Source organism: Sardina pilchardus, chromosome 2, assembly GCF_963854185.1.
Source record: "Sardina pilchardus chromosome 2, fSarPil1.1, whole genome shotgun sequence".
Classification (NCBI taxonomy): Eukaryota; Metazoa; Chordata; class Actinopteri; order Clupeiformes; family Clupeidae; genus Sardina; species Sardina pilchardus.
The window spans coordinates 45,325,819-45,338,546 of NC_084995.1; the positions used below are offsets into that span (position 1 = coordinate 45,325,819).

Here is a 12,728-nt window from a genome sequence, read left to right on the forward strand (position 1 = left end):
GTGCGTAGCGCGTACCTTGGCACCTGCTGCAGGTAGTTCTGGTACCCCTGGGTGTTCTTCCCGTACTGGATCTGCTTCTGCCGACGCTTCAGAACCGACTCGTTCGTCTCGAAGCGCGACGGATCCAAGTTACGGGAACACCAGAAGGGCTTCGGAGACCTGAACGATAGAGGATCGGATTTAAACACAGTAACTTCACTCTATGGTACATACTGAATGAGTAACTTTAGCTCTCTATGGTACAGTATATGGTGAATGAGTATATTTACTCTACGGTACAACATACCAAATGATTATCTTTACACTATGGTACATACTGAATCAGTATATTTGCTGCATGGTATACGGAATGAGTATTAGCATTCCATGGTACACACAGATGGAGTATTTCACTCTATGGTACAACATACTGTATGAGTATCTTTACTCTATGGTAGATTCGGAATACGTATTTAGCATTCTATGGTACACGCTGAATGAGTATCTTGACCTCTACAGTAAATACAGAATGAGTATCTTTAGCTCTATACTACTACATGCTAAATGAGTATCTTTACTGGCACATATGGAATAAGTATTTACTGCACATATGGAATAAGTATTTAGCATATAGTACATGCTGAATGAGTATCTTAACTGGCACATATGGAATAAGTATTTCCTGGCACATATGGAATAAGTAATGTATTTGGCTCTCTATGGTACATGAGTATCTTTAGCACTCTATGGTACTACATGCTGAATGTGCCCAAAGTACGGCCTTAGCAGGAAACGCTGTGGGAAACGCTGAGTTGAGGCTATGGCTATGTGTAGATGGGGGGGGGTGAAGCTATATGTAGATGGGGGGGGGGGTTGAGGCTATATGTAGATGGGTAGATGGGGGGGTTGAGGCTATATGTAGATGGGGTGGGTGATGCTATATGTAGATGGGGGGGGTATAGATGGGGGGGTTGAGGCTATATGTAGATGGGGTGGGTGATGCTATATGTAGATGGGGGGGTTGAGGCTATATGTAGAGATGGAGGGGGGGTTGAGGCTATATGTAGATGGGGGGGGTTGAGGCTATATGTAGACGGGGGGGTCGAGGCTATATGTAGATGGGGGGGGTTGAGGCTATATGTAGACGGGGGGGTCGAGGCTATATGTATATGGGGGGGGTGAGGCTATATGTAGAGGTGGGGGGGGTATGTATATGTAGAGGTGCATGGGTGACCTGGGGAGCACATCAGTCTCATCTGTCTGGACGCCTGCTGAGGAGATGCGCAGGATACAGCGCTCAAGGATGGACGACCTAAAGAGGATAAAACACACACACATATACATCACATGTATACATGCCCTGGACACACACACCACATGTATACACACCCTGGACACACACACACACACCACGTTTACATACCCTGGACACACACACCACATGTATACACACCCTGGACACACACACACACACACACACACACACACCACGTTTACATACCCTGGACACACACACACACACCACGTTTACATACCCTGGACACACACACACTATGTTTACATACCCTGGACACACACACACTATGTTTACATACCCTGGGCACACACACTACTGTGCCACCTCATCACCGTAGTGTAACCTGGTGAGGATCACACCCATCGGGGGAGGGGGGGGGGGGCAGAGATTTGTAGATGGGGGGTGAAGGGGTGAGATGATTAGGGAGGTGCAGGGGTGTGTGTGTGTGGGGGGGGGGTGAGGGAGGTGTAAGGGTGTGGGGGGGTGAGATGATTAGGGAGGTGCAGGGGTGTGTGTGTAGGGGGGGGGGGGGGGGCGGGGGGTGAGGGAGGTGTAAGGGTGTGTGGGGGGTGAAATGAGGGAGGTGTAAGGTAGAGCTGAAGATCTTTGTCCGAACCCGATGGGACCCGATGGGTTCGGTCTTAATTTTTGTCACTTCGCACGGGCTCGGGCCGGGCTCGGGCTTCCGCGGTAAATTAGTGGTCAGGTGATGCATGCGTTTCCAGCGCGGGAAAGATTAAAAAATGGATTTTCCTCCACAAACACATGTAGCCTAATCAATTGAGTAAAGGTTTTCAAATGATAACTAAATATTAGTTGAGTCTTAGATATAAGGTAGACAGAGTAGGCTATAGCCTAATGTTGGCATCATTAGGCTATTTGATTATTTCAGCTGCTGTTCACCGTCGTGTTGAGGCTGGATTGTGGAGTGGCGAAGCAAATTCTGCGGAGCCTTTACTGTATCTTAATATTAGCCTGGTCATATCTTAATATTGTTATTGCCAAATAACATCTTAATTTAGAATTTATCTTAATTTGATTTGTTAACAAAGACTCGTTTTTATTGGTGCGTTGGCCCATTTGTTTTCGTATTGGTTGTGTTGTGCTAACTTTTAAGGCCCGATTACAGCTCTAGTGTAAGGGGGGTATGGGGAGGTATGGGGGGGTAAGAGGTAAGAGGTATAAAGGTTGAGGGGTGCTGTACCTGCGAGGCTTCTGAGAGGAGGTATGGGGGGGGTATGAGGTATAAAGGTTGAGGGGTGCTGTACCTGCGAGGCTTCTGAGAGGAGGTATGGGGGGGGGGTATGGGGGGGGGTATGGGGGGGGGGGTAAGAGGTATAAAGGTGGAGGGGCGGTGTACCTGCGTGGCTTCTGAGAGGAGGTATGGGGGGGGGGTATGGGGGGGGGGGGGGGTATGAGGTATAAGGGTTGAGGGCCGCTGTACCTGCGAGGCTTCTGAGAGGAGGTATGGGGGGGGGTATGGGGGGGAGCTGTACCTGCGAGGCTTCTGAGAGGAGGTATGGGGGGGGTAAGAGGTATAAAGGTTGAGGGGTGCTGTACCTGCGAGGCTTCTGAGAGGAGATATGGGGGGGGGTATGGGGGGGAGCTGTACCTGCGAGGCTTCTGAGAGGAGGTATGGGGGGGGGGGGTATGGGGGGGAGCTGTACCTGCGAGGCTTCTGAGAGGAGGTATGGGGGGGGGGGTATGGGGGGGAGCTGTACCTGCGAGGCTTCTGAGAGGAGGGTGCAGCAGCCACGTTGTTGTCTCCACCTCTCTGCATGGACCGGGGACTTGCTCCCATATCACTGGAAACACACACACACAGTTTACACACACACACACAGACACACACACACACGACCGAGGGCTGAGATGACATGTGTGCATGTGTGTGTTACCTGACCAGGCGGTCGTAGACAGAGCTGCATCCAGGCAGTAGCCAGGGCTCCATGCTGAGGTGGTGTGTGTGTGTGTGTGTGAGGTGTCCTCCAGGGCTGAAGCCCAGCGTCTGCTCTGGGAAGCCAGGCCATGAGGGGATGGAGAAGCCTCTGACCAAACACACACACACACACACACAAACAGAGCGATAGACAGATAAACACTCAAAGGTGGAGTCTGGGTGATGGACAACTAGTCAGTGCGAATCAAGTCAGTGCCAGTCGGTCATAAACGGGAATCCGTGGATGAATCTGATGATGAAAGTCAACCTTGTAAGTAAGTAACCTGTATTAGTTAAGGGAACCATAATTTAATATGAAAAAAAGGAGTGTTCCTTTGAAGTGATCAAGCCATGATTATGACGGCTTTTGAAAGATTTGAAAGGTTTTGATAAAGAAAACTTTGGAACAACTTATTTTATGTTATCGGTTTCCCATACTACGAGCAGCTCATAATTCAACTTCCTTTCAAACACTTCGGAACATGTAAGAGATTTGATTCTTAAATAAATTATATTATAAAATGATTATAAAGATATTCTAAAATGAAAGTACATCAACCTCCATGTATGGTCAAAGTGACAATTTTCAGGAACCAGGCAACACACAGACACACTGTCCTTAAAGGTTGGATATTTCCTCATTTTTTAAATCAAGGCATTAAGATTAAATTCCAAAGGATAATTATTTATGCCTCTTTTTAGTCAACTTCAGCATGAGTTCACAAACTTTCAAGCAGAACTCTCTGTGTGTGTATGTGTGTGTGTTAAACAATTATGAAGTCTGCAAAAATAATGGTAGGCTAGGCTATTTCAACTTTTTTGTAGAACGACTTTGCCACCTTGTTAATAATCTTCACATCTGCACTCGGATATACTGTATCGTTAGGCTATGCGCGAATATTAAATCCAAAATTTCAACATATTCTCTTAAGATATATTTGGGTAGGAACGACAAAGGTTAACTGAGGCATACTAACATTAGGCCGAACTGCACAGTTTATAAAGACTAGGCACAGCGGACAGATGGGCAACACATCCAAATTGCTTTAGTAGCCTACCAACCTATGACCGAATCAGTGGGACGGAATATAAAAGCAGTGGTTTAATTACCGACCTTGACTCCGAAGAGCTTTGAAATGCTGACATGCCGACTTCGACTGCGCCCGCAGGCCAAACAAGCCATTTTGAAAAGTCTTGAGTCAAGTTCCAATTAGTTTCAGGTGAGTTGGGCGGCGCATTGATCGGTACTTCACGAAGTAATTTAACCCGTTGAGTGTGTTGTGTTTGGTTTCCTAAAGTCAACCTGGTAGGCCCACTTCCCCTCAGCAACACTGCCCATGAACGACCCTAATCCTTAGAACGGGGCTCTGCTCCAGGAAGAATCACGGCATTTCTGGTATGATTCAGCCTATACCCTAATTAAAATAACGATAGTGTCTCACCCACCATGGCAACGTGCCTGGGTAACACAATTTCAACAAAACTTAAAAAGAAATCAAAGTGCACACGAGTGTGACAGCGTGTTGGTGGCTACGTCGTTCACCGATAACGCGCGGGTGATCGATCTGTCTCGTGCTCGATCTCCGCTCCTCTTTCGTTACGCATGTCTGATGCCCGCTCCTCTGTTTACCAAAGAATCATTGGGTGCCTCTCATACGACTTTTATACATCCTCCCTTCCTTCCTCGGTCCTCGTCCTCACTGATCTACATAAAGAATGATGGGGCAATTTCTAATTTTCTCTTAGGGATCAATAAAGTATCTATTTATCTACAGTATCTAACAATGGGATAGTCTATCCAGTTATAGATCAGTGTGACCGGGCATCGAGGATCGAGGAAGGATGTTGAGAGGCACCCATTATCTGGAAGGAGTTGCGTCAGTCATATTAGGCAGTGGATTACTGCCCACTTATGAGCAAACACAGACAAAGCATGCACTGCTATCATATTGTGTTCTTTCTGTCTTGAAACATCTTTTCAGCGTCTTCATTCCCGAAAATGATAGAGCTAGATTTAATCGATTTATTTATCATGTCAGTCTAAGTGCGCTAGCCTTGTGTCTAGTGTGCATGACTAGTAGTGTGACTGCATCTCCTATGAGCTAGAGTACTCTATCTCCTATGCGCTCCGTAGTGTCCATACTCTATCTCCTATGTGCTCAGTAGTGTCCATACTCTATTTCCTTACTCAGTAGTGTCCATACTCTATCTCCTATGCGCTCAGTAGTGTCCATAATCTATTTCCTTACTCAGGAGTGTCCATAATCTATATTTCCTTACTCAGTAGTGTCCATACTCTATTTCCTTACTCAGTAGTGTCCATACTCTATGTCCTTACTCAGTAGTGTCCATACTCTATCTCTCTTGAGCTCAGTAGTGTCCATACTCTATCTCTCTTGAGCTCAGTAGTGTCCATACTCTATCTCTCTTGAGCTCAGTAGAGTACAGTAGTGTCCATACTCTATTTCCTTACTCAGTAGTGTCCATACTCTACCTCTCTTGAGCTCAGTAGCCTACACCACTAGCCTTCTTCCCTCAGCAGATCTCCCTTTTCTCCAACTCTGTAGCTTCATGATGCTGGAAACATCATGTGTCTCATGAGTCCACCAGAATAGTCAACACACCATATGACTCAGGGATGGAATTTTATGACAGTTTATTTTCATGCTTGAGGTATTAGTCAACATATCACAAATAAGATTAGGGAAAAAATAATATTCATGATTATTTTGGTCAATACTGAGATCACAATTGCTCAGTGATCCATTTTCTGAGCTTTTATAATGTCTGTAAATATGCAGCAGTTAGCACTGTGAAGATCAGGAGAGCAAAAACTGTTTTATTTCAACTGTTGTTTTCAGAATGATTGGGAGTCCTAATTGAAATGTGAGGGATTCATTGGTGTTCCATCTGGTCCATGCTGCTGAAGAGCTGGGCTTGGGAGCTAGAGAGGGACCATGATCTAAACTGACCCCAGAGTGGAGGGGGTGTTATTTCTTAGAGCAGTGTTTTTCAACCTTTTTTGAGCCAAGGCACACCTTTTTCCTTGAAAAAATCCTGAGGCACACCACCAGCCGAAAATGTTAAATAAAATGAAATTTTATGGAAAATTAAATTAAATAAAAACTGTAGCCTGCATTAATGATATCAAGTCATTCTTGTCAAAGTGTCTTGAATAGGAATCAAATGAACACAAAGAAAATTATTTCTATTCACTCTTTTTTAGACCACTTAGGTGAAATTGGATAATTTCCCACGGCACACCTAACAATGTGTCACGGCACACTAGTGTGCCACGGCACAGTGGTTGAAAAACACTGTCTTAGAGTGTCCACATGGGGGTGCTCTCTCTCTTTGTCTGTTCCATTACCTCAATTCTCAGAGTGCTCTTTAGCTGCAGTTCTGAAGAGTGACCACTAGAGTGTGATCAGAGACTTCAGCAGAACACAGAACTGCATCACACACACACAGACACACAGACACAGACACAGACACAGACACAGAGACACACACACACACACACACAATATTCAGAGGTACAAGTATTTCTCCTTTTTAATGTATTAAAATGTATTGTTTATTTGGTCATTAATTGGGTACATTAAAGACCTAGCTTTGTGGTAAATGTCAAATGATTGTCTAATTTCATTCCAATTTCGCAATGATCATGGAGGATAGCCATGTCCATAACAAAAACATTAATACCATATTATCTGCCCCTGTGTACTAACCTCATAGCTGTAAAATCAATGCTGTGAAATTACGGTAAGACGCGGTTAATAGTTGTGAAATTACAGTAAGCCCATGTAAAGTGAACGAGATGCATCTCCAGCATTGCATTCATGTAGGCCAGGGGTCGGCAACCTGCGGCTCTGGAGCCGCATGCGGCTCTTTAGCACCACCCTGGTGGCTCCCTGGAGCGTCTTCAAAAATGTATGAAAATGAATGGGGGAATTTTTGTTTGTTTGTTTTAATATGGTTTCTGTATGAGGACAAACATTCTTAACGTTTTCCAATGTTGTAAAAATGTGCATAATAAATATGAAAGTTAAACATTTCTGTCAACGAAGATTTGATAGCCTGCGACACACGCTTCAGGGCGGCGCCGTGCCAGGCAGGTGGCTGTAAACCTATGGTTGTAAACAAACCGGTGGGTGTGTCAGCATGGGCCATGCCATGGAAAAGAGAAAGATAGCCGATACGATCAGAGAATTTAAGGCAGAATGGACCGAAGCATTTGCTTTCATTGCCATTGCGGAAGGATTGCCTGCATGTTTGCTTTGTAATCAGAAGTTGGCGAACGACAAAAAGAGAAAGACATTTAGAAAGACATTTTCAGGGAAGGCATGCTACATTTGCAGCCGACTACCCAGTTGGGACTGAGAGAAAAAGTGCGATTGCAGTAGCCTACTTCTGGGGAAATTTTGTTGCAACCTGAGAGATATTAAAACGTGGAAAACAACGGTTCACGGATGGTGATTACACGAAGTTGAACTTAGAGCACCATAGCGGAGTAGTCACGTGGTGTGTCATTCTCTACGAGATGCGCTGCAGGGAAAAACATTTAATCATGAAAGCTCATAATATGTAGCCTCGTTGTAGCCTAGGCTACTTAGTCATTTTGATAGTAGGCTAATATAGATAATATACACGTACAGCCTGTGTTGCCTTCATATAAGGCTTACATAAGGCTTTTCATTTTTTGCGGCTCCAGACAGATCTGTTTTTTGCTTTTTTGTTCCAAAATGGCTCTTTGAACATTTTGGGTTGCCGACCCCTGATGTAGGCGCTGTAGATAGCAGAGTGCAGGTCCAGTAAGTGTCCTGTATAGCAGTGGTCGGCAATAGGCGGCCCGCGGGCCAGATGCGGCCCGCAAGCAAAAAGCATCTGGCCCGTGAGATCTTTTGAACCAGAGAATGAAAAAATAAAAAAAAACTTTTTAAAAATCGGACTGCCAGTCTCAAACATGCTCTTTATTTTGAAACGTAACTTTCCAGAACAGAAGAATTTCAATCAATCTAAATGCTTAGATATTTGTTTCATCTGAATACGAGTGAAGCACGCAGCGAGATGCAGCGTGAACGCACAACATGCAAAATCAAATGAAGTCAGTGGACAGCGCTGGTTCTCAAATTCCAAGCTAGTCCCTATAACACATGTTGTCATTCAAACAACGGACATAGGCTTATGGTGATAATTAAAACACGACTTCTTTTAAACAGGCCTGACATCAAACAGGCAATTTACGCACATAGAACTGTGAAAAGTAAAACACGAGTTTCAAACATTAATAGCGTGCGTGTTATTTAGGAACGCAACCTTTAAATTAGCATGCTTCGTGGTGCCGTCTTGTACTCTTTGCATGCAGAGAAACCCCCGTTAGTTGTTACAGATCAGGCATGTGGGCTTTGCATTAATACAATTAGGGAGGATGAAGGCATAGTTCTCTGTCCATTCATCATTAAAGATCCTGTTTTCGCTGTTAACTTTTCTCTTCAGATTTTTTCATAGTGCCATTTTTTGACAGCTAACAGCAACGCGTGGAAATGTTTTTCTGGTGTTTTTTATTATTATTTTTTAAAGACACAGGCATATAATAGCGCCCCCAATGACCAGTCGACAAATTTAACCTACATCAGCCTGCTTGAATGTCTCTGCTCTGTCATTTCAAGAGCGCCTATCATTTTTACCTCCTCCGATATTAATTAATTAAATTAGCCATTGTTTTGGTTGTGAACTTGTGGCCCGCTATGTAATGGCTCGGAAAATATCTGGCCCGAGGCCAAACTTAATTGCCGACCCCTGCTGTATAGTATAGTATATAGTAGGCCAGAGTGCAGGTCCAGTAAGTGTCCTGTATAGTATATATAGTATACAGTAGGCCAGAGTGCAGGTCCAGTAAGTGTCCTGTATAGTATACAGTAGGCCAGAGTGCAGGTCCAGTAAGTGTCCTGTATAGTATAGTATATAGTAGGCCAGAGTGCAGGTCCAGTAAGTGTCCTGTATAGTATATACTGTAGTAGGCCAGAGTGAGGGCCCAGTAAGTGTCCTGTATAGTATGTATAGTATATAGTAGGCCAGAGTGAGGGCCCAGTAAGTGTCCTGTATAGTATGTATAGTATATAGTAGGCCAGAGTGCAGCTCCAGTAAGTGTCCTGTATAGTATAGTATATAGTAGGCCAGAGTGCAGGTCCAGTAAGTGTCCTGTATAGTATATATAGTATATAGTAGGCCAGAGTGCAGGTCCAGTAAGTGTCCTGTATAGTATAGTATATAGTAGGCCAGAGTGCAGGTCCAGTAAGTGTCCTGTATAGTATAGTATATAGTAGGCCAGAGTGCAGGCCCAGTAAGTGTCCTGTATAGTATGTATAGTATATAGTAGGCCAGAGTGAGGGCCCAGTAAGTGTCCTGTATAGTATGTATAGTATATAGTAGGCCAGAGTGCAGCTCCAGTAAGTGTCCTGTATAGTATAGTATATAGTAGGCCAGAGTGCAGGTCCAGTAAGTGTCCTGTATAGTATATATAGTATATAGTAGGCCAGAGTGCAGGTCCAGTAAGTGTCCTGTATAGTATATATAAGCTGTGTCTCATTCCAGGGGCTGCGTGGTTCTAAGGCCGGATTCGTAGACCGGTTGCGTCATAGTGGCGCGCCTAGTACTGTCCCATTCCGTGGGCTCCTTCGAATCCGGCCGACAAACCCACCCTTCTTTTCCCCGAAACGGAGTGTGCATCGGATGTATGCTTCGCGGCCTACCTGGCCACCAAGATTCGATACGTTTATGACGTTTCATTGAGTTTCATTGAGTTGGCGAGATGGTCGGCAGAGGAATAGCTGCACGTTTAAACATTTAATAAACGTTATAATAATATTTAAATGAAGTTATTATATATGTTCAGTTAAGTCTCAGTTTCAAAATAAGTTTTTGAAATGTGAACTATGCTTAAACGATGTCGCCGATTTCCGTAGGCTATCAAAATAATCACTTCCTAAATAAAGCTCAAACATTGGCCTTTCACTTTCAAATGGTTTATCAAGTCATATGCCAATTAACATTATGCTCAGATAATCACTAGTGAGTAGGCCTAGGCTAGTCTATTATAATTGGTTTCCACTAGAAGATCGTAATGTTAGTTGATGGCCGTTTGCGTAGGCCTACAGTAAAGTCCAAGGGTGAATGACATCCACCAAATGTTTCTTAGAGCATGTGTTGGTGACATAGCCTAATGGAAACTAGATTAAATTTGATAGATTGCAAATGTGTCCCTAGCAAATTAAGTAGGCTAGCAAATACAATTCCATCAGTTCAAAAAAAAATTGTAGCCTGAATTAACCACAGCCTGCACACACGATGCCGCTGGAGATAGTTTTCGTGTAGGCTATATAATCAGTAGCCTAAGCCTAATGAAAGCAAGTCTGATCACTAATTGTTAACCTGCAATAATAGAATGCCTAACGTAGAGAGAGAGAGAGAGAGAGAGAGAGAGAGAGAGAGAGAGAGAGAGAGAGACAGAGAGAGAGAGAAGGAGTGTTGCGTTGGGTCGCTTAATTAAAGTAAAAAACAGCTCTTCGGGAACGGACAAAAATAGAATTGAAACAAACTGCGACTGTCCTATAGCCTATGTAAAGTTTCTTGGTGATAAAGTTTGTAGAAGGCAGTGGGCTAGTCAGAGGTCCGAGGCACACCGATTAAGTGAAAACATTTTTTTTTAAATCCTTTATTTCATTGGATAAAGTTAGCGCGTTTCGACTTATATGAGAGCGCATCTTCTGCCGTTATATGAGACTGCCCTTCAACAGGAGCGGGTCTTCCTCAGGGCAATCCAATAGAGTAACCTACTTTGTCGATCTATTTTATGTGGCAAATGCATGTGATGCTTTGTGCATGATCGAGATATGAAAAGAGATAGCCTATATATAAACATGATATAAACCTACAAACAGCACTTGCGCAAGAGACGATCAACATCTGCTAAATGGATAACATGGATCATCAGCTGAGCCTCAATGACGTTTGTCAACGTTGCAATGGAGCTACAAGCTAGGTCAGTTAACAACGAAGTCCAATAGTTATGCATTTAAGCCTGCAAACGACCAGCATAAGTTCACATCAGCTGATCACAGCTCGTTATCCTGCAATTCCATAGCCAGTTATCTAAACTCCTGTTATATTCCCTCCGATGTTTTTGAAATTATGTCAAGCAGCGAAAGCAATTACGCTAGCCATGCCCATCTGTACCCTACCTGTAAAGTTTGGTTTTAACCAGGTTAGAAAGAAAAAGGGCAAGGCTACTCACATGAACGCTATATCCAACTCCCTTTGAAATAGCCATCTCTTGAAAAGTAGCCTAATGCGACAGTTGTGTGGCCGCTTTTAGCCGGTGGTTTAACAAATTATTTTAAATTGGAGATGGACAAGGCAAGCATAGAATATGGCCATATAGGCTATCCTCCTATCACTGTTTTGACTAGTCTTATAATAAAATAAGATTGGCATTGCCTATGCCACATTAATTCCTTGTTAGCGTTTCCTCTGCACTGAATGTTATTCTAAGCGTCTGCTAAATAAAAAATAAAACATCGAATAGATGATTGTTCTCAGTCAGTAGTAGCATGTTGTACTGTTGTAGCCTATGAGTTAAATGTAACATGTTTTGATGACATGGACGTGTTGAAAGGATGCTTTTCACGTAGCCTACATGAGTTTGACAGATCAGTAGGCCAAGCTCGGACTCATGACGTAACAGAGCCGTTCTTTTGGGCTAGACCAGGGGTCGGCAACCCAAAATGTTCAAAGAGCCATTTTGGAACAAAAAAGCAAAAAACAGATCTGTCTGGAGCCGCAAAAAATGAAAAGCCTTATGTAAGCCTTATATGAAGGCAACACAGGCTGTACGTGTATATTATCTATATTAGCCTACTATCAAAATGACTAAGTAGCCTAGGCTACAACGAGGCTACATATTATGAGCTTTCATGATTAAATGTTTTTCCCTGCAGCGCATCTCGTAGAGAATGACACACCACGTGACTACTCCGCTATGGTGCTCTAAGTTCAACTTCGTGTAATCACCATCCGTGAACCGTTGTTTTCCACGTTTTAATATCTCTCAGGTTGCAACAAAATTTCCCCAGAAGTAGGCTACTGCAATCGCACTTTTTCTCTCAGTCCCAACTGGGTAGTCGGCTGCAAATGTAGCATGCCTTCCCTGAAAATGTCTTTCTAAATGTCTTTCTCTTTTTGTCGTTCGCCAACTTCTGATTACAAAGCAAACATGCAGGCAATCCTTCCGCAATGGCAATGAAAGCAAATGCTTCGGTCCATTCTGCCTTAAATTCTCTGATCGTATCGGCTATCTTTCTCTTTTCCATGGCATGGCCCATGCTGACACACCCACCGGTTTGTTTACAACCATAGGTTTACAGCCACCTGCCTGGCACGGCGCCGCCCTGAAGCGTGTGTCGCAGGCTATCAAATCTTCGTTGACAGAAATGTTTAACTTTCATATTTATT

General features: G+C 43.8%; 1 protein-coding gene across 1 annotated transcript in view; it reads right to left on the reverse strand.

Annotated features, from left to right (window-relative positions):
- The window catches only part of slbp2 (stem-loop binding protein 2), a 9,938-nt gene extending 5,450 nt beyond the window's left edge, over window positions 1–4,488 (reverse strand). Inside the window, exons 1-5 of the mRNA XM_062515639.1 lie at window positions 4,330–4,488; window positions 3,175–3,324; window positions 2,998–3,081; window positions 1,214–1,291; window positions 16–159 (exon numbers count right to left, since the gene is read on the reverse strand). Coding sequence (XP_062371623.1) covers window positions 16–159; window positions 1,214–1,291; window positions 2,998–3,081; window positions 3,175–3,324; window positions 4,330–4,361 — 488 coding nt within the window. The 5' untranslated portion in view covers window positions 4,362–4,488. The remainder of the gene's footprint in view (window positions 1–15; window positions 160–1,213; window positions 1,292–2,997; window positions 3,082–3,174; window positions 3,325–4,329) is intronic.
- Window positions 4,489–12,728: the final 8,240 nt, after the last annotated feature.